Source organism: Ochlerotatus camptorhynchus, unplaced genomic scaffold (genome assembly GCF_037179485.1).
Source record: "Ochlerotatus camptorhynchus isolate MF236.1 unplaced genomic scaffold, CSIRO-AGI_Acam_v1.1 ptg000193l, whole genome shotgun sequence".
Classification (NCBI taxonomy): Eukaryota; Metazoa; Arthropoda; class Insecta; order Diptera; family Culicidae; genus Ochlerotatus; species Ochlerotatus camptorhynchus.
Window position 1 is genome coordinate 3873102 of NW_027040683.1, and position 23290 is coordinate 3896391.

A 23290-nucleotide genomic window follows, 5' to 3' on the forward strand; every position below is an offset into this window, starting at 1 on the left:
CAGCGAGGTTCTACGGGGGTTCTATAGAGTTTGTCAGGGAAGGGAAGTCAAATCGTTGCCATTGGAGGTCCCAGGGAATTTCGACAGCACTTCCACTGAATAGGCTTCGCTTTTCGTCGTGTCCATCTTTATAATTGCAAAAGTGAGCAAAACACTTCATTCTGAATTTTATTCCACTCCGTAAAAACTCCAGCTATGAACAATGTCAACAAACAATCACAAAGTCACGAATCGGCTCTGCACAAAAAGCCGTTTGACACTTCTCTCTACCAACCGACGGTGATGAAACGTTTATTTCAACACTACCAACATGAAGAAAATTTCACTTCGCACCACTCAGCTAGTACATATTCAGAACTGCTGCATCTCTATATCCTGATTATATAGAAGGGTGATGTTTTCAGCATAGTTGATCAGGAGGCGTAAGACTACCGGGAGGTGGACATATCAATTCTGAATTCTGTCGCTAGACGGCGCTACTGTGCATGCAAATATTCTGTTCTGCTACACTTCCAGATCCTGATTATATAGACATCATCCTTCTAATCATAATCATAATCTTGAGATACAGCAGTACATACAGAATATTTGTTTGCTCATGTGGCACATCACATGACATATCAAATCACACGAGCTTTCAAACAGTAGATCATTCTAAGATGCATTGAGTATTGCCGATCACATTGACCAGAGATTTACGTATTTGCTCGTTGTTTAGGTTTAGGTTTCTGAGGATGTAGCGTAGATGTTTTAACTGTCCGCTCAAAGTGCATCCGTTTATCAGACAATATCACCACTTGGTAGCAACTATGTTGTCCATATAAACAACTACAATAATTTTAAGAACTCCACCCAACATTGCTAACGCCTTCTATTTCTATCTATTTCATTCGCAGTGTATCGTAATCAGTGGCGAAAGCGGTTCGGGCAAAACCGAGAGCACAAACTTCCTGCTGCACCACCTGACGGCCCTGTCGCAGAAGGGGGCCCACGGGTCCGGCGTGGAGCAGACGATCCTCAGTGCCGGTCCGGTGCTGGAGGCGTTCGGCAATGCCAAAACGGCGCACAACAACAACAGCAGTCGGTTCGGCAAGTTCATCCAGGTGAACTATCGGGAGAATGGGATGGTTCAGGGGGCGGTCGTCCAGAAGTACCTGCTGGAGAAGAGCCGGATAGTGTCCCAGGGGTACTACGAGCGAAACTACCATGTGTTCTACTATCTGCTTTCGGGGGCGACGGAACAGGAACGGGTTGCGTTGCATCTGCTACCGGCGGAGAAGTACCACTATCTGAATGCCAAGAACCTAACGTTGGAAAATTGTGACGAAAAGTATGAATTTTCGCGACTGAAGCAGAGCATGGAGATGGTGGGGTTTTCGGCGGAGAAGCAACGGAGGTTGTTTGCCGTTCTGTCGGCAGTGCTGCTGCTGGGCAATGTGGAGTTCTTTCCGAAGAAATCCACTTACCATCACGACGAAAGTGTACAGGTTCGGAATCCGGAGGTGGTGGGACTGATATCGGAACTGTTGCGGGTCAAACAGGAAACGCTCCTGTCGGCACTGACTTCCAAACGGGTGAAGGCCAGCGGTGAAACGTTGATCATGCAGTACAAACTGCCGGAAGCGATCGCCGCGAGGGATGCGTTGGCGAAGTGTCTGTACGGAGCGCTGTTCGATTGGATCGTGCTGCAGGTGAACCACGCGTTGCTGAACAAGGACCAAACCGTGCACACCGGGCACTCGATCGGGGTGCTGGATATCTTCGGGTTCGAGGATTTTGGGTTGCAGAACAGCTTCGAACAGCTGTGCATCAACTATGCCAACGAACATCTACAGTATTACTTCAACCTGGTAAGTTGGGTGGGGGTGCAGTAGGAGATGCCACTACTAATCGGGGTCGATTTTGATGTATTTTTTTTAGCACGTGTTCAAATACGAACAAAAGGAGTACAAGCGGGAAGGCATCAAATGGACTGATATTGAGTTTTTGGACAACTCAGGATGCCTGCAGCTGTTCGAGTCGAAACCGACGGGTTTGCTCTGCATATTGGATGATTTGTGCAAGTAAGTTCTATTACAATTTGACTACTCGGCGCTGTCTAATTCCTCACTTTCACAGCTTCCCGGGAGCTACCAATGAGACGTTACTGCAAAAGTTCAACAGCGTCCACAAGGAGAACACGTTTTACGAAAAACCTCAGCGAAAGGAGAATGCATTTATCATCAAGCACTACGCCGGAAAGGTGAAATACCAGGTACGTGTCTCTTGGCATTTGTCCAATCTCTCCGATCTTCGTTTAATCGGCTGCCTGTTTTAGGTGGCGGAAATGCGCGAGAAGAATCTGGACCTGATGCGGCAGGACATTGTGAGTGTGTTGAAGAACTCGAGCATGGCGTTCGTGCGGGAACTGGTCGGTGCCGATCCGGTGGCCGTCTTCCGGTGGGCCATCCTGAGAGCATTTTTTCGTGGCTATTTTGCATTTAGATCTGCCGGCACCAAACACCGGAAGGAACGTGCCGATCAGTCCTTCAGCAAGCTCTCCACCAAGAGTCGCTACCGGGCACCGAACGAGAGCATTGTCAGGTGAGTTGAATTGGGTTCCAAGCTTTCGCGCACTCATTTCAAACAGTCGTCGTAATGCCGTCGGTTCCCCGTCTCCTCCTGCGTGTGTGTTTAGTCGTAAATGCACTCCTTTCGCGCTACATGCTACTCATTCCCGTGATGGTAGTGTGTATAGGTATTTCATTTTCCAAGGTGAAGGTTGATGCATTGATCATCTTACATTTCCAAAAAAATATAGCACCACACAAAACGTTACTGCTACAAAAATTCTCTATTGTCTTCTCATCGTCTCTTTTCTCTTTCCACACTGTGCACTGTGCCACGCGTAGCCATCTAGTGACGGTTTCATCAGTGAACCTAACTATTAATCGAATCGCGTAAGTGGGAGCCCCCTCGGCTCTTGTCATCAGTTTGTGAATGTTTTTCGTTTAGAATTGTTTTATCTGTTCTGGTTCTCTTCTCCCTACTACCTATGTGTTGTTGTCGTTTTGCGCGTCCTTTTATTGTGTCTGTTGATGAAGAAGGGCTTTGAACAATGATTGTTCTATGATTTTTTTTTGTTGGTGATTGTGGTTCCTTGTTTATCGCATCGTTCCCTTCCTGTGTAGCTTATGCTTCCTATTTCTGTTTGGAAAAATTTTCGGGACCTCTTCTAGCTTTTAACGAAAGAAAACAACATGTGCGTGTGCAATCACTTCCATCTTTGCTTACTGTGTCATATGGATTGCCTCTTGAACTCTAGACTGTTCTTGTTATGTGTTTGTGATGTCCAAAAAGATGTTGTTTTATTCCCACATCATGCTTATGTTTGGTTTTACATCTATCGATCCTATCCTGATGGTTGGTTTTTGGTTATCAGGAATAGTTGTCGGTGAATTAAAAAGTTTTTTTTACCAAGACGAATAATTTAGGCTCAGTAATCGTACAGCTATGAATCACCCACAATTTTAGATAACTGTTGAAGCTGAATAGTCCCCCTTTATTATGCGCCGCGAGTGAGGTTAGATGACTCGCTATCACTAGTGAGGTGACAAAAGTCACCGCGAGTGAGGTGACTCTTCGAGCAAATCAAATGGGGAGTCACCTCACTCGTAGCGCAGAATAGCCCTCAGTAACTATGAGGTAACTACTGTTGTTCGGATCAGTCGAACTCCAATGCTTCCATAGCACTCTGTCATTTTGGCGGTTAAATTTGCGGCCGACGTCAAATAGCTTCTCATCCGAATAAATCACCACGATGTCTGGGTTATCCGCGAGCCTCTTCTTCAGGATTTTGCTTCTTTCCAGACGCTTCTTGTTTGCTGCTTCTGAGAGAAGTTGACGTTGTTGCAGTTTAGAAGGATAGAAGCCAAGATGCATCGTCATACGCGACACCTGATAGTCCTTGGCCATTTGATTTATAGACCTTACCGGATTCCGACGAATTTTGTTGGCCACCGCCTTTATCAACGCCCGTATCCGAACGGAACGGGGTCTCCTTGACCCAGGTCTTCTTGAAGCTCCTCTTCCATCGTCCAATAGTTTTTTGCATCGCCAGACAAACTTTCGATTCACACCAAGCAGCTTGATTATCTCACCGACCAACTTCTGTGTCTCCAGCTGCTTGAAAACTGCGAGACGTGTCGATTCCCGATCCATATTTCTGTAATATCACAAAACTTTATATCACGCTAATTATGTCTTTACTCTTAAGGCCTGTATAGAGATCGAAGCGAAGCGAAAATCTCATACAAAATACTACATTTTTCATGAGATTTTTCACCTGCGTGAAAAACACAATTGACAAATATTTCCCTTCGCTTTGAACTGTAAACAAATACGATCCAGCGAAATCGAATTTTGTGGATCGCATCTTTTTCGCTCACGTTAACTTTTTTCACATATCTAGAGTAACATTTGAAATGGGCCTATGTCCAAAACGTAAACAAACCAGAAAATGAATTTTAAATTTTGGCCGCCTGTATTCAATTCATATTTAAGAAAATTGAAGTATTTTAGGCATTTATATTGTTCACAATAACAATAGTAACTGTATCTCAGTATACAACATCCAAAATATGCGAAAACCTTTCAAAAATATATGAAAATCGATAACAATATAATTTCATAAATTAATAAGCCTTTTTTGTGAATCTTTCAATGGATTGGCCCTTTTTGTTAAGCCGTTGTGCTTGTCATCAGAAATGGTAGGCCCTTTGCTAAGCCTTTTCGCAACGTCAAATAAATTCAAAACAAATCATCGGCCCTGCCTCAAGCAGTAGGGCCTAGCTTTGGTTTGAAATTTTTCAATCATCGGCCCTTCTATGTCACTAGGCTTATCAATGAAATAAAATAAATGAATGCTTGGCCGTTTTAGCGTGCGGGCCTATTAATGAATCGAAAAATTTCGTTGACCGGCCGTTTCGAAAATCGAGTTATTTTTAATGATTTTTCTCGATTACGCGGAACTTTCCTACACGATTAGTAGCTATCAAGCAGTGCTAAAGAATGGTATAAAAACCCGATTTGTTTACGTTTTGGACATAGGCCCATTTCAAATGTTACTCTAGATATGCAGTGCTCGCGAAAAGAGCAGCAGCTAAGCGAAAAGTTGACGTTTCGAGAAAGAGCGTATCTGTCAGATTTTCACTTCACCGGAGGTGTAAACTGATCGATTTCGTTTCACATGAACTGTAAACTGCGAAAAAACGAAACTGGAAAACGTTCCACACTCATTTTTTCACAACCTTTTTCGCTAGCGAAATTTTATGATTTTTCGCGTGCTTCAAATTTCGTTTCGCTTTGATCTGTATACTACACGGTTAGAAAAAAGTACCCAAAATTAAGTTCTTTTCACTCATCTCGGCACTATAGTGCAGGAACCCAAAAGTAGGTAAAGCGGGTCAAAGTAAATTTCATTTACTTGTGTGCAATTCGTATGGAATTTTCCACTGGCTTTTTAACCAAAAGTAAGTTAGTTGTACCCAAAAGTAGGTAAATATGATTATACTCAACGTTGGGTTCCCACACTTTACTACCCTTGTTGGGTGGTTTTGCTCCTCCGTTTTTGACAACATTAGAAGGAGAAAAGGAGACAAACTAGTCAAAAGTAGGTAAAAGTGAACTTTCCGTTGGGTACTTTTTTCTTACCGTGTAGGCTTTACGTTGAGAATCAGATAGTGCTTGGGTTTGTTTACATTTTTTTGACAGTTCAAACCAAGGGGGCCGTTTGTTTGCATCATCAATCAAGGGGTATTGCCGACTACTTTATCTGTGCCGAAAGCTACACGGCGAATGAGAACGACTCACATTTGAGTTTAGTTCACTCATAATCGCCAAAAGTGCAGGAACTCAGTGATGAGTAAATTTGCCTCATGTTTTCCCAGGATTTTCCAGGGAAAAATTAACGAATTTGAGAAAAGTAAAGATTGGATTCACTCAGTCTATTGGTACTACTCCGAGACTGAATAAAATTTTCGTCAATTTCCTCATTTTCCTGCAGATTTTTTAGGTTTTCCACAGGAAACCATGAGACAAATTTTACTCATCGCTGAGTTCCTGCACTTTTGGCGATTATGAGTGAACTAAACTCAAATTTGAGTTGTTCTCATTCGCCGTGTAGGTCAAGCGTTTTGCTGAACGTTCCGAAGTGTGGCAATCAAGCTATCAGTCTCAGTAATCCATAAATTTGGCAACCCTGCACTTGTGACTTTTGAGATTGTGTGTTTACATTTTCAAGTCAAGGACGGACAAAAGTTTTGATAATATTCAACGAGCTGGTTGCCGGTGATCCGCTTCAAGGAAGTGGCACTCGAAGATTAGCCCCTCCGCGAGAAGGAAAAGGGTGACTCATGGCAGAAGCTGTCCATCCAGAAGAAGACAGTTCTCTACCGTGTGTCATTCTGGCAGACGTTTGCCAAAACCAAGTACCCAACCGGCAGTGGAAGATGAATCTTGTCTGCAATATCATCATGCTACTCGGGCAATGCTACTTCCTGAAAATAGAAAGGACTCAACCTAAAATACCCACCGGCGGTAGTAGTAGCAGCAATAGACCTGCAGTAGCTTCCCAGTGTCAGCAGTTGTGGTTAGGTACTAAATTCGTCTGACTGTTCTCCCTTTGTATGGAGGTCCATGGTTTATCCAAATGTCGGTCCAGAATCTCGATACTGGTTGCAGTCATTTGATGATTACCTCCTCCTTGTATCTGCCTGTTGTTCCTTCATATTTTTTTATCCTTGGTCATGCCGGAATCGCATATTAATCTCCCTGAAACTGCTGCCGGTTCCGATTGCGTTCATTAAGACCGCGATTCAGATTGGCTCTGTTACCTCCAGTGTTACCTTCACAATTCTGTTAGCAGCATCTTTCTTAACCCTCCGTTACTCGCGCCAACTTTTGTAACACGAGTACTCGCGCGTTGTACTTTGTACAACAGTGTGAGTTTTCCATTGCCATTTTGCAGCCGAGCTACCAATCGATAAGAAACCAACGGGTATTTCTTCAAAAACTTGTTTTTAACTAAACAAGCTAGACTTTTATCACAGTTAACCTCCAAAAAAATGCGGATAATAGAGAAAATGTGAATGGAAACCGCATAACCGGTGTCCGTACTACGTGGGATTTGACTTAATTGGTTACAACATGAAAGATCTCGAGATCCTGACCAGATAGAAAGTTACTGTCTCCGGCAAAGTTGTTCTAGAGATCATAACCTTTTTGCTAGTGAAGGGTAGTTCAGAAAATTCTCACTACGTGGCGCTAGTATATACGTGCAATTTTCGCATATGCAATAGCTTGAGATCCTGAGCAGATAGGAAGTTACTGTCTTCGGCAAACTTGTTCAGGGGGTCAAGATTTTTTGGCTGCTGAACAGTAGCCGAGAATTTTCTCACTACGCGGCGCTACTGTACACGTGAAATTCTCATATAAAATATCTCGAGATCCTGACCAGATAGAAAGTTACTGTCTTCGGCAAAGCTGTTCAGGTGATCATAAACTTTTCGCTGGGGAACAGTAGTTCAGAATCTTCTCACTAGGTAGCGCTCGTATACATGTAAAGTTCTCGCATGTGATACATCACTAGATCCTGACCGGCATTGCGGAGTAAATGTCTTTGGCAAAGTTGTTCAGGAAGTCAAGATCTTTTCTTTGGTGGACAGTTGTTCAGAATTTTCTCACTACGCGTGCAATTTTCGCATATACAATAGCTCGAGATCATGAGCAGATAGAAAGTTACTGTCTTAGGCAAACCTGTTCAGGGGGTCAAGATTTTTTGGCTGGTGAACAGTAGCCCAGAATTTTCTCAACACGTAGCGCTAGTAAACGTGTACAATTCTCGCGTATGCTATAGCTCGAGATCCGGAACAGGTAGAAAATTACTGTCTTCGAAAAAGTTGTTCATGAGGTCAATGCCTATTGCTTGGTGCACAATAGTTCAGAATTTTCACACTGTGGCGTTAGTATACGCGCGAAAATCTCACATGTAAAATATCTCGAGATCCTGACCAAATAGAATGTTACTGTCTTGGGCAAAGTTTTTCAGGGGGGCAAGGCCTTTTGGCTGGTGGACAGAAATTCAATTTTTTTTTCACATCATTGCGCTTGTATACACGTGCAATTCTCGCATTAGATATATATTTTTTTTTTTTTTTTTTTAATAAAAGTTTAGTTTTTATTGTCAGTGTTTTTACAATTAGTTTTCTATATCTAGATGAAAATTCAACTCAGCTACATCAATTCTACCGTTACTTCCATTAACAAAGCAGATGTAATTAATAAAAAGTTTAAGAATTTCCACACGTTTCGTATTTCCTATTCCTATTAAGGCAGGTCTCACCAGGTCTTCAAATGTGAGTCGTCTCCATCCATCCAAAATGCCTGTTATCCTCTGCTGCAGGACCGTCCAAGCCGGGCCAACACGAGTGCAGGTGCAGAATTTATGGAGGAGAGTTTCCGCCGTTTGATTGTCACAATGTGTGCAGTTCTCGTCCGCCACACGCTGCATCACAAAAAATAGCTTGCGATGCTCGATCTTCTCATTGACCAGGAGGTACAGTCTCGTCCGCTGCGCTGAAGTGAGCTGCTTCGCCGCAATGTTGCGCCACGTGCGCGGCCAGTTGGTTGTCGGGCTATTACGTTCCACCCTTGGCAGGTCGGTTTGGAGAACGAAATGTTGGTGGATATGATCGGCGGAGGGGTTTTGTTGGATTTGGTGGGGAATTTGGGATAAACTAGATAGGATTATTTTGAGGTCAGGAAGATCTATAGAGATTGCTGGGCGGGGATTTACGTGGAGCAGAAGGGATCTATAATAAGGAAGGGAATCGATCTCACGAAGGTGCCGGTTAATGGCCAACGACTTACATTTTAGTGCTGGTAGATGCAACTTCAGTCCTCCGTCTTCTCTGCTCCGTGCTAGCTGCATCATTGGGACGTGGGCCACCATTCCTCTCCACAGGAAGGTACCCATCGTTGATGTAATTTTCGCCGTGTGCTTGGCAAGGGGCGGCAGTATCGACGACAGGTACCATATCCTGGAGGTGCCGAACGTGTTCAGCATGATGACTCTTTGGTGCAACGTTAGTGTCCGTAGAGAGTGCAACCACATTTGCTGCGCGAACTTCCCTACCTGTGCATCCCAGTTCAACGTCGTCATCAAGCGGATTGAGTTTGCGAAGACAACACCCAGAATTTTGACTACATTCGCTGTTTGCAGCCATGGGGTGATGATCGCGTTGCCTTCGCAAAACCCAATGTCAATGGCAATAGTCTTCCGCAAGTTCAGTTTGGCGCCGGCGGCTAGCTCGAAGCGAGTGAACAGACCATTCATCGCCTCGATTTGCCCGACCGATGTGACGATGACGCTGATATCATCCGCGTAGGCCACTAGCAAATCATTTCCGCACGCTTGCTCGAGTCTGACCACCAGTGGGTGGAGGTACAGCACGAAGAGGTGCATGGACAACGGGTCCCCTTGCCGTACGGAGCGTTGGATTTCGAAAGAGCGAGAGAGATGCCCATTGATGAGCAGCCGTGAGGTTGAGCGATTGGCAATCTGCGCCAGCAGAGCGATGAGATTCTCGTTGAATCCGAGGGAGCGCATGGTCGAGAAGAGAAATGAGTGCCGGACCCGATCGAACGCATGATCGAGATCGTAGCTTATGAGCTTCCCGGCACGGCGATGGTGACGGAGACTGGCGATCCGATCTTTCAGAGCAAGGGTGGCTTGGAAGATGTTTCGCTCGGAGTTAGAGCATTTCTGTCCATCGCTCAGCACGTGGTGGGCTCTCATCACCCGCTCTAGCCTGGTCTTGATAATGCGGGAGAACAGTTTGTAATCGCTGTTGAGCAGCGAGATCGGACGGTAGGATCGTGCCGTGTTGTCTCCTCCTCTCTTTTTAACCAGCACGATAATGCCTTCCACAAATGCGGCGGGAAGATTACCGTTGAGCGCTTCGTTGAGCAGCAGGTTCAGCTCTCGGTGGATAACGTCGAACATGCGGTAATAAAACTCTCGCGGGATGCCGTCGCAGCCGGGAGACTTTCTGGGAGCACTTGTTGTTATTGCCGACAGAATTTCTGCGACCTGCTAAACTGTCATCGGCAAAGTTGTCCAGGAGATCAAAACTTTTTCGTTGGTCGACTTTACATAATTTTCTCACTACGTGGCGCTAGGATATATGTGAAATCTTCGCATATATAATATCTCGAGATCCTGAACAGCTCGAAATTTACTGTATTTGGCAAAGCTGTTAAGGAGATAAAGATCTTTTGGCTGATGAAAAGTAGTTCAGAAACTTCTCAAAACTTGGCGGGAAATTGTCGCATATCAAATATCATAAAATAAAAATACAATTTACAATTTTACATCAGCCTAAGTGGGATAAGACAAATATATTCTGGATTTCTTTTAATGGTGAAGATTTTCATGCAGATTTGTGGGTACATAAATTGGGGTGAGTCTTCCACCAAATGAATGTTTAGAGTCTCCCTTTCATTTTAGGCTAATTTCAAAATGTCTTATCGAGGTGTCTAGACCAAAAAAAAAAAAAAAATCCCTGTATTTACGTGTGCACGGACTAACTCAGAGAGTGAGGCACTTTTGCTCAGTTGAATGGAGGAATTTATAAAACCGTACACTCCCGATTATAAGTATAAAGAGACCCCCAAAAACATGCAAATGTGTTATGTTCATATCTTTGTCTTACGTCCAATTTTCACCCAAAGTTACAATATTTTTCAAAATTTACTCTGAATAATCAGGATTGATTTTCTCAGAATTGAATTGAATAAATATTTGAAATTAAAAGTAATAGTAGAACCCTTATGCTATACCATTCATACCATTCAATTAACCTAAGGAGATCAAAAATTGGACGTAAAATGAGAGAGCTTTGAAGAAAACACATTTGCATGTATTTTGGGGGTGTATTTAAGCTTATGATCGAAAGTGTAGGTTACTCAGCGCTGAGTGAATCACGCTTTTGGAAATTTCTCCAGACAACTGAGTAAAGCAATCTCACGACTGAGATAGTCCTATGGCTCGACTGGCTAACTCGTGCGTATATATTTTATACATTTTACATTACATTACACATTTTAGACGAACTGAGTAGATTTTTTTCGTTTAGATTTAGGATAAGGTGTATGTGATGTGATGTGATGTGAATAGAACCCACCATCAGTGCAAGGATTACCTATGACTGCAGATACTTCACTGGTTGTAAAGTTCTGCCTGATGGTTTGTTGCAGCAGGGTGAAGACCTTTGGAAGACAAACGACAAGATGTACGTCTATCAACACGTGACAAGGGACTGGCAAATCCACGAACCCTTGTCCAGTCTACAAATCCTTTGAAACCCTTATGCTGCCCCCCAAACCCAGCATATAATAATGTTTGATTAATGGAATGTATTCAAAAAAGGGTTATTTAGAGAGAACAATCTTCAAATGGAACGTACTCACCAAATCAATATATCCGGGAGCGCATTCCCGATGCTTAATTTTCTCTAGTCATTTTGATTTAGGATAAGATGTATGTAACCATAATTTCGACGTCACACTTTTACACAGATAACAATTCTGAATTTTAATTGGGATGAAAACATTCATTCACGTAAACTTAAATTTAATGTCACGCAACCGAGCAACTTGTAAACAATGTTGTTTACAAAGATGGGCTTTTGTATACAATATTTGCTACATTGCATGAAATATGTCAAAACATTACATGATATATAATGTAAACTTATATGATATGTGACGCTCCATTTATGTGCATCATATTGAATAGAAATTTACACTACTTTTCGAACTGTGTAGCAGCGTATGAATAGCCGTATAATGAAAGAGATTATAATTCCATATTATCAGGCCTTTTCTTCATGACTTTGTATGTAACTGCACACTTAGATTTTTTTGCCGAGATGGGCACCACCGAGCAGCTCGGTATTTTATTTTGCTGAATCTCAACGAAAAACTTGCCACGTGGTGAGAAAATTCTTAACTACTGTCTACCAGTAGACCCCCTAAACAACTTTGGCGAAGACAGCAACTTTCTAGCTGATCACAATCTCGAGTTGAATATGCGAGAAAAGCACGTATATACTAGCACCGCATAGTGAGAAAATTCTGAATTATTGTCACCAAACAAAAAGATCTTGACTTCCTGAAAAACTTTGCCGAATACATTTACTTTCTATCTTGTCAGTATCTAGAGATATTGTATATGCGAGAATTTTACATGTATAGTAGAGCCGTGAAGTGAGAAAACTCTGAAATACTGTCCACCTGCGAAAAGACCATGACCTCTTGAACAACTATGCCGAAGACAGTAACTTTCTATCTGGTCAGAATCTCGATATATTCCATGTTGTAATCAATTAAGTCAAATCCCACGTAGTATGGTCACAGTTTACGCGGTTTCCATGTACATTTTCCCTATTATCCGCATTTTTAGGTGTTTACTGTTATCAATGTTTAGCTTGTTTAGATCAAAGCCAGTTTTTTGAGGAATACTCGTTGGTTTCAGATCGATTGGTAACTCAGTAACAAAATGACAATAGGAAACTCATGTGTGTTGTACAAAGTACAACAGCGCGAGTAACGGAGGGTTAATGTTGCTGACGTTGCTGTTGCCATCGGTGATACGAACAGTTGCGAAAGAGCGTAAAGAGACCTCCACAGTGAATCGATTCCTTGTCCAGTCCATAAAATGTACGGCTGACTATTTGGTGAACCATCAATCGTACCAGGGTGTTCTGCGGGAGAAACAGCTGCGATTCTAGATACATCTGAAGAATGGTAGGATCGTTCGGCTGCCATGCTCCTTAACCATACAATTGACTCTCGGTCCGGATCCTATGGCCATCGAGTTAATACTTAATTCTAGTTAATTCTGGCCTATTCTGCGGGGCGTGGTGACTCTGACTAGTTTGTTTGGACTTCCCTAAAACTATGGATATCTCTCAAAAGCCGTGTGGACTTGCTGTAGAGGTTCATCCCCCTGAAGGCATAAGGACAAACAGAGTCTCGTCAATTATACAATCTCTTATTATGATTGGGGACAATTTCGCTGGAAAATAGCACTGACAAAAAATCCCTTTCCACCTTACTTTGAAGTAAACTAAGAAGTAAACCTTAGCAACGATTGGCAAAATGTCAACACAAAACTGTGATGCCATTTTATGTTATATTATGTGGCGTACTTGTCATCGTGTGCCATGACGCGCCGATCAGTGTGCCACAATGTGCAGAGTTGATTACCCTTTGTCGTCAATACATATTGAAGGAACAGTGCGGAACAGGGGATTGCATAGTTGACCCACCCTAATGGGCATTTTGTTTCGGGAACTCTATTTTTTTCAGTGCCGATCAAGATCTTTTTTTTCGCAACGATTCCAAAAAAAATTGGAGCTGAAGTTCTGAAAAAAAAGTCGATTTGTATTTATTGAACTGATGAATATAAGCTGCTTATGAAAAAGTGCACTCTTACATAATGCTCACGATCTGTACGTATATGATGTCACGCTAATCTTAGTCTCATCTTTAAATGTATTGTTGAAAATGTATGTTTTGGTCCACTGATGATCAGTTCAATAATAGTAACTTAGTTCCATCATTTTGTGTATTGCAGAAAACCATTCCTAATAAGTCTTTCATATTCCAGTGAATTCATGAAACGCGTGCTTTAGGATTTTCTGTGTTAGTTTTATCGTGAGGAATTCATTCATTTAAAATTTGTAGCGTTTGTATTATCTAGGTACTCAATTACCGTGACATTTCGCAAAACTCTCACGCAAAGCAAAAAACGGGAGCTCATACAAGGGATCGCTTCACTCATCCGATCAGGGAATTGTGTTCACGTGTTGTCTAATGTGGGAAATTTGTTGTGTTACTTTTGTGTGTGTGTATGTTTTTTTTTTCGAGTGATCTTATCTATAGTTACACATTCTCACTATTTCACCGTTCTTATACCTTATATGTGTTTCACTTTGTTTTCTTTATTTTCAACTTATCACCTTCATCACGCTGTCCATACTGTCCGAATTCATTGTACAAAAAAAAATACGACTACTACTACACCGACAACGCACCATCACCAACCACCAAATCACACCATTTCCGACATCTACACCGCTGCTGCTGCTCACCTGTACCGAAATTCGCGATCTCGCTTATCGTTTGTTCCACGTGGCCACAAATGTACCGCGACCGCGTGCCTCTCTCGCTCACCCTCGTCGCAATCCACTATTCTCCACACTATCCGGGGCTCTGAATAGTAAACGAATTAGTAATGCCATGCACGATATCACCTCCAACGCGCTGAACAGCAACAGCAATAGCAACAGCGGGAGTGGCATCACCTACCGGCAGTCACTTGGTCCTGGGACAGTCCAAGCGTTGAACAGCAGCGGCAGCAACAGCAGCAATTACAGTTCGACGGCGGGAACGCCCCGGCGCTCCTGGTCCAGCTATGCGTTCAGCAACAAGAACTTCCCGGACGGTAAGCTTAGCTACGAGTATACCGCAGCATCCGGCCAGCCGAACCAGCAGCAATCCCCTCCGTCCTCTGTATATAGTAGTAGTGCTAGTAGTGGTAAGCAGTTGACAACGAACTCCGGCGGCGGCGCCGGTAAGCAGCTGGGCTACGGCGGGAACCTGTCGTCGTCGTCGCTGGCCGCACGGAACCGCTTCGAGCGATCATCGCAAGACGTGATGGCACGCGCTTCGCAGATTGTGATGTAAGATTTTCTTTAGATTTGATTTTTTACCTTCCATTCAGCATCATTCATCTCGAATCATTTTACACGCTTTCAATTCGCTGCAAAGTCGGCTTACTTCACAACCCTTCCTGCGACATTCATTGTACCTATATCATGAAACGAATCAAATATCGCTTTTCAAATAAATGAGCGGAAGAATATTCGTTTCCCTCTCCTTATGCTAATTGATGTAACCCGCCTGCTTGTTGTGAGCTTCTATTATTTCCTGAATATACTGCCTAAATAGTTCGCCTAACAAATGTTTCAATTGTTTCATGATATGACTATAACAAAACCAAACCGTGTTCCTCGCATGATTGTATAAACTTTGTTTTGAAATATTTATATCTACTAAAAGTGTCGAATTACGAATCTAACTATATTGTACAAAGTGTATCAAACGTAGTAAGAAGATAACGAACATAATTAAAAAAAAAACCTCCAAAAGACTACGATGACGTCAGTTTCACAATGAATATAAATTAAACCATATCAAGTTTCAGTAGATCCCTAGTTTCATAGACTAATTGTAAATTTATAACCAGCTACGATTTCCGAAAGAAGGTTGTCAGCTAAGATTGTACGCGTACAAAGTAATCCGATTTGATATTCGCTATCAACTCCTATCCTAGGAGGCACGTTTCAGATGATGACAAAAATTCTTACAAAAGATGACATGAGGTTACGGGATGTAATGTCAGCCTAGCCCCTCACTTCGACCTATCAAGCAAATAACACATTAATTCAACAATAATACACAATAGTAATGAAAAACTAATACCACCTCTACTGTAAAATTGTAAACTGTAAATTGATTGCCCATTTTTTGGACACATTTTGAGCATTTATTGCTCTTTTTCAAAGGAAAAGTTTAGTGAAATTTACTTTATTTTCGATTCCTAGGCGCCATGATCTTGCCGTATTATTGCACTATCGAAAATCTACTGAGCTGTGGTCACCAAAAAACCTGATAATTTCATGAATTGAAAGGACTTACATTTTTGTCACATGCTAGAATAATATATCAATATCGTACTTTTCACTCTTACTGCTATTATAAAAGATTTAACGCTTTTAGCGCTTTATAACTATGGACCGAACATTAGGGACGTAATTTGGATGCTTGTTCCTAATTATGGCCTACCAACTTTATTTGATAACTTTGTTTTGGTATTTGTGAAACCATTCGCGTTGACGATGACTCTGCAACTGTTCACTCCTAAAGGAAACCCCCATAAGCAAATGTCCAATTTCGTGCGAATCGTTTCTTATCCGAACACTCCACTGAAAAATTCTGTAGGCACAATGTTAACCTTTGCGTGAAAGGAAGGGTCAACACACGCTATTTCTAAACAACCCAAATTTGAGAAGGATCTACTCATATCCGTCAAAAGTACGGTACACCAAGTTTAGACTAACAAGATGACGAGTGGAAAACATCGACCTGAATCTGAACGATGTTGTTCATTTGTCATCTTGCCAGTTGCAACTTTCGGTAGCCCTACTTTTGACGCATATTAGTAGATCCTACTCAATGTTGGGTAGTTTAGAAATAGCGTGCAGTCAATCCTCCCGTCAAAACAAACTTCACGGCAAATGAGACTGACTCATATTTGAGGTACCGTTTGCACAAACTCGCAAAAGCGTAGATCACTCTTAGAATGAGTTATTTTTTTTTCAAATATGATTAAATGTCACTCATATTTGAGCGACATCAAATATATTATATTAACAATATGATCCACTCTTTCGCTTAGCTGGCGAACCGAATTTTCAGCGATGAAAGCACCTCTGTGGCCAAAAAGGCTACCAATGTATTTGTTTATCGTCACGAGGGGTAAACGAAATGAAAATTTGTTTAATATTTCAAATGAATGTATTTCAGCATTTTATTTTATTTGATGACAACAGTGACATGTCAGACATATTTTTAAATAATATACACAATGTAATTAATGAAAATAATTTGACTCTTACTTTTGTAATAAGTGCTATATTCGCACCCCTCGATTGTAATTGAATGATTGTTGGTGACCTTTTTCAACGCTAGATGGTGCGTGAAGTAATATTTTGCGGGTCGCCATTGTAACATTTGGAAAAGGCATGAATGGATCATATTGTTAATATGATATATTTGGCGACATTTAATCATATATGAGTGACATTTAATCATATTTGAGTAAACATTTCCTCATTCTAAGAGTGACTTACACTCTTAGCTACGATTACCGGAAATTATCGGTAAAAAAATATCGGTATTTTTCACCGATAAAAATCGTTACTGTTTACTTTAAATACGCTATTTTTTACTATATATTAGGACATTTTTAACGTTAATTATTGGTACTCCATGATTACCGATCATTTAGGTATGTGCACTTTCTTCGATTATCGGTAATTCTTACCGATATCTAGGTATTGTTTACCGACTTTAAGATATTGTGCATTTGCGAATCTGAGTGATCGGGACTCAAATATGAGTCATATTCATTTACCGTATAGGCCCTTCGAAAAACTATCAAGCATTAGGTCCTAAGTAACATTGTTCGATTCTTCTCGTCCATTTTTTCTTTCGTTAATAACTTGGCTACAAATCCGTTTCTGGTCGTGTTTGCCGTATTAGATGCTAGATAATAGCTTCTTTTATCGAACTATGTGTTGAAAATTGCTGGAAGTGTCTACACATGGCCGTGGGGAAGCAAAGAGGCAATCTACTAAGAGAATCTGTCAATGTTACTTAGGAGCTAATGCATTGTTCGGCTTGCTATAACTTGAATTGTCAGTTCGTTATGTATGTGGTCGTGAGATGATCTATTTGGCTCGTGATTTATGTTATCTGGATCAATGGAAAACACTATCCCTTTCATCCCCATCAGTTCTTACGCGAGAAGTGAAAGTGACGTCAACAATGTGGTTACGTATGAATGGTAAGGAGTGAAAAAGAAGCGTGGTGAGATTTAACAATTTTCAGTCGTGCCTAATCAATATCCAAATAATAAAAATATTTAAGCTAACATGTTCACAGTGAAATATGGACGGCAGCTCAATAATTCCATAAGGAACGTATAACCTATAATTTCCAACATTCGAAAAGGACGCCTGGTCTGTTGTGTCGTTCGTTTGTCAAGGCCCAGTTGCGATGGCTTTACGGAGCCGTAATTAATTAATTTTCATTAAAGCTAAAGTTAGAAGCACAAGCCGATTTATTCGAGGTTAGAGGGTACGAAATTCGAAAATATCACCTGTAAAATAAGGATGGGTCAACTGTATATGGTGGATCACAACCCCCTGCTCCCAACAGCCCTCAGAGACAGGGCCAAATTTGAATAAATTCGGTTACGATCTAGTTTTTTTGTTTTGTAAATTAATTTATTTGTACAGGCTCAATCGAATAAACTTTACAGAGCCAAGTTATCATTTGCGTTATACATTATTAAGGTCTTAAATCTAAAGTTAAAGGAATTGAACCGAATACTCCCGGTCGTCGCCAGGTTAGTGGTGATTTACGACTAAAATATATACGTACCCTAATTAACAAAGCACAAGCAATAAAAAATCTCAAATTGGCCACTAAATACAACAGGGGTGCACCAATAAACAAAACAAAAGTTGCAATAGAAATGAAGAAAAAGGCAATAAACAAATAAAAAGCTTCTTTTAATAATTTGAATGTGAGCGGTGAAAGTGGCAAAAAAGGCAATAGCAAATAGAATACGCTCAATTAAATAAGGATGAATCTCCACTAAATTAGGAAATTTGAGCACTAAATAACTCACCTACGTCACCTGCAGTTGAACATATTTTCCCATAAAAGTAGCAAAATGAGCAATGTTATATTGAATAACCGTGATAAATAAATCTTAAATGTCCCACACAAAGCGCACAGTTATCACTGCTTAAATCCAAATTTGCTGTAAAATCGTGATTATTTCCCCAAAAAGAAAATGAAAATATCTTTTAAAAACTGAAAAAGTTCCAGAAACCAGGAGATAAATGTATACTTGAACATGAGGATGAGCCATCGTAAAATATGAATCGTTCTTAAAGAAAAGAAAATAATTTATGCAGGAAAGTAAAAATGAGCAATTAAAAACGAACACTGCGCAATATAAAATCAAACAAAATTCCAATGATATTCAGGAAATATTCCTTTAAATTGAAAGTTTATGAGCCAATAACTCAGATCAATTTCCATATGGTATTTTCAAGACAGCGATAAGTAGTGATACTGTGTCTTGGCTAACAAAGTCGATGTCGATAAAGAAGATTAACGAATGTGGGTCTCATTGAAAAAGGTATCATTAAACAAAATCAAAAGAGCACTAAAAACAGCTGCTTGAGCAATATATACGTCGCAAAAGAGCACTAGAAAATGCCATTTGAGCAATATCAAGGTAAAAAAAGACACAAAAAGTACAATGAATGTCCCAGGGAAAATTTCAAAAACGCTCAACAAAAAATAAGACATGAGCAAGAAACGTATAAAATCAGCACTTTGAAAAATAAATTGAGCATTTTATAAGCCATGAAGGTCACTAAGAACTAAAACAATATCTTTTGAAAACCTGCAAATCTTCATCGAACCACAGACAAACAGACATAACACTAGTATCACAGACAAACAGACATAACACATTGAATATTTCTCACTGTAAACCATCGTCGCAAAAACAATACCGCCATCTGCTGAGTACACTGTGGTGGGTAGTACGCTGAACAGATGGCGGTAGTGTGTAAACGTCAAACGCAAGGGAATTGCCTATGCGCGCCACAAGTGGCGGTACTACCAACTACGATACTTTTAAATTGACCGTTAAATGCTTGTTCGATGCACAACTTGCGAGTGTTATGTCTGTTTGTCTGTGCTAGTATCTTGTACATCGAACACGCATTTAACGGTCAATTTAAATATGTGTTAGTTTATAGCACCTCCGCCAGTGGCGCCCATAGTTAATTTCCTTGCGTTTGACGTTTACACACTACTGCCATCTGTTAGGCGTGCTAGCCGTGACAGTGTTCTCAACAGATGGTGGTAGTGTTTTAGTGACGATGGTTTACAGTGGAAACTATTCAATGTGTTATGTCTGTTTGTCTGTGATCGAACTATCGCCTCATTTTTTTTTCAACAATCAAACGAAGGGGTTGAATGCAAGATTAAATTAACTATGGGCGCCACCGGCGGAGGTGCTATCAACTAACACATATTTAAATTGACCGTTAAATGCGTGTTCGATGTACAAGATGCGAGTGTTACTTCTGTTTGTCTGTGGTTTTCAAAAGATATTGTTTTCGTTCTTAGTGACCTTCATGGCCTATAAAATGCTCAATTTATTTTTCAAAGTGCTAATTTTATGCGTTTCTTGCTCATTTCTTATTTTTTGTTGAGCGTTTTTGAAATTTTCCCTGGGACATTCATTGTGCTTTTTGTGTCTTTTTTTACCTTGATATTGCTCAAACAGCTGTTTTTAGTGCTCTTTTGATTTTGTTTAATGGTACCTTTTTCAATAAGACCCACATTCGTTAATCTTCTTTATCGACATCGCCTTTGTTAGCCAAGACACAGTATCATTACTTATCACTATCTTGAAAATACCATATGGAAATTGATCTGGGTTATTGGCTCATAAACTTTCAATTTTAAGGAATATTTCCTGAATATCATTGGAATTTTGTTTTATTTTATATTGCGCAGTGTTCGTTTTTAATTGCTCATTTTTACTTTCCTGCATAAATTATTTTCTTTTCTTTAAGAACGATTCATATTTTACGATGGCTCATCCTCATGTTCAAGTATACATTTATCTCCTGGTTTCTGGGACTTTTTCAGTTTTTAAAAGATATTTTCATTTTCTTTTTGGGGAAATAATCACGATTTTACAGCAAATTTGGATTTAAGCAGTGATAACTGTGCGCTTTGTGTGGGACATTTAAGATTTATTTATCACGGTTATTCAATATAACATTGCTCATTTTGCTACTTTTATGGGAAAATATGTTCAACTGCAGGTGACGTAGGTGAGTTATTTAGTGCTCAAATTTCCTAATTTAGTGGAGATTCATCCTTATTTAATTGAGCGTATTCTATTTGCTATTGCCTTTTTTGCCACTTTCACCGCTCACATTCAAATTATTAAAAGAAGCTTTTTATTTGTTTATTGCCTTTTTCTTCATTTCTATTGCAACTTTTGTTTTGTTTATTGGTGCACCCCTTTAGTATTTAGTGGCCAATTTGAGATTTTTTATTGCTCATTTCGCGTTTTTTATTGATGATTAATTGTGCTGCCGTGATTTACAGAGGGAGAAGGGGGTTTGAAATATGATTTACGATACAAATATTTCATTATTGCTAACGATCTAGATTTGCGGAACAGCTTTAAAATTTGTATGTGAAACAAATCAAAACTATTCTTTTGCTTGACAAAATTTCGAAAATTGCTCATATTTCACCAAACCTGAGAAAACTATACAGAACAACCAACCGGTCAGCACTCGTGTTTTTTTTCAGTTATCGTGAGGACGTAATGTGTGTTTAGACCCAGTCCCTTTGAAATTGTCTCATTATTTATGAACGGCCCGTATATTTGAAATGACGTTTCATATTCATCTAGTGATGTGCGATTTTTATTCGAATAATCGATTAATCGATTAACGAACCGAAAAGTAAAATAATTGTAATCGGTTATATCATGCCAAGTAAGCATTAACTTCTCCAGTGGATCATCACAAACACACATTTTGGAAAAATGAAAGCACAGCGAACAGAAACTAATCAATTAGTTGCTAATCGAGTTATTAAAAAATGGGACATCTCTGATTTAGTGAGACACAAGGTAAAATTGTTCAAAATAATAGCAGTACTAATAATTTTTTTATTTCAGCTTAATTTTGAGATTTTAAAATTTTACATTTCTCAAAATTCTAACAATCCCCACCCAATTAACAAATGTACATATTAGTTAAAAATGTTTAAAATATTTGCAGCACGTAAATTTTGAAATAAAAAACTGCTATTATTTTGAACAATTTTACCTGGTTCTCACTTTCCGGCAGGTGCTTCCAAAAATTTAATATTTTGCAATCGTAAAATTGAACATATTTGTTGTTCTTTGGCAAACGTTTCAGCTCAATTGATCAGAAGTTAACAAAGTTACATCATGTCAAAGTTGACAATTTTTTTATGAAAATCGGCATGCGCTGCTTTTTTATCTAACACAGCTGTAAGTCCCAGGTTTGGCAAAAAAATTACGATTCTTTTTTTACAAGCAAATGAGCAATATAGGACCATTTCGCATACATTTCCCCATACAAATGATAACACTATCCCGCAAATCCAGATCATATCATAACCAAATTTGTTTAAATTTGGCACAGTTGTTAGGGCCCTCAATACGAATGGAAAGAGCTGTGGGAGAGTAGTTGGTTGTTAAGTTGACCCACTCTATTGCATACTCTTATACATAGGTATAAAATATATATTCTAACATTTTCTCTTATTTCGTTACAAATATTTTTTTAATTCTGTTGAATTCTCCTCAAAACTTTCATACACTATCCTCAGGGTTGTGAGTTTCGAAACTTCCATGGAATTTGACTCAAAACTACTGCTAATTAACCTCTTCTCGACGCTGTCGAAAATATCAAATTCTCCTTAAGATCAACTTCACAATTCTGTTGAAATTAATGTCAGAATTCCTAAGAAGAACTTGTCAGCATTGCTTTGGAACTCTTGTCAGAATTTATTTCGAGTTGTGAAGTTTTGGATATTTTTTTTTGTAATTATCCCAATAAACAATTTAAGCTGAATAAAAACTGAATAAGCAATTTTTTCAGCTGAAGAAGTATATTTTTGCCTGAATAAGCTCTTATTCAGCATTCAATGTTCTGAATTCTCTTTGAGTTTTTCTCAGCTATTCTTATTGAATTATACTATACATTTCCTCACAACCCCCTTGGATTGCTCTTCAGAATTGCCATTTAAATTGCCCAAGTATTTTCCTGAAGCTTTCCCCACAAAGCCTTTCAACTTCTTTTCAGAATTACTTTCTAGTTTCCTCAGAATTCCATAATAAGCTTTTGATTATGCCAATTCTCATCGAAATTCCAAATTGCAAAAAAAGTGAATGATTGCCCAATTAGACTGATGCAAAATTTGAAATTTTCGCTCCACAGTGCTCAAACGGTTCCAAATCGGGTCGTAGTTGGCCTCGCAAAATGTGAACTCATTTAGTAAGAAACTGACTGGGCAGGAGTTCCACCCAAGTAACATTTCAAATTTTATAGTGGTTTTAAAGCATGCTACAAGTCTAAATCATGGTCTACAGAACCTTCATAAAACCAAAATTGTTACTTGGGCATTTCATAAGCGGTATCGCAACAGTCTCAAAGCTTCCTGAATTTCTTTGAAATTCTCTGTAGCTCTGCGAAGCTTCTTGAATTTATATTGAATTTCTCAATTTACTGAACATCTTAAAAGTCCCTGAAGT

General features: G+C 39.9%; 1 protein-coding gene across 8 annotated transcripts in view; it reads left to right on the plus strand.

Annotated features, from left to right (window-relative positions):
- The window catches only part of LOC135702474 (unconventional myosin-IXb-like), a 286641-nt gene that overhangs the window by 228087 nt on the left and 35264 nt on the right, over window positions 1-23290 (plus strand). For 3 of the 8 annotated variants that reach the window (XM_065223513.1, XM_065223514.1, XM_065223508.1), the window contains 6 exons: window positions 897-1850; window positions 1921-2063; window positions 2119-2254; window positions 2318-2583; window positions 2892-2939; window positions 14325-14786. In XM_065223513.1, the coding sequence (XP_065079585.1) occupies window positions 897-1850; window positions 1921-2063; window positions 2119-2254; window positions 2318-2583; window positions 2892-2939; window positions 14325-14786 (2009 nt within the window). The remainder of the gene's footprint in view (window positions 1-896; window positions 1851-1920; window positions 2064-2118; window positions 2255-2317; window positions 2584-2891; window positions 2940-14324; window positions 14787-23290) is intronic. The other 5 variants (XM_065223515.1, XM_065223509.1, XM_065223510.1 and 2 more) reach the window with 5 other exon arrangements.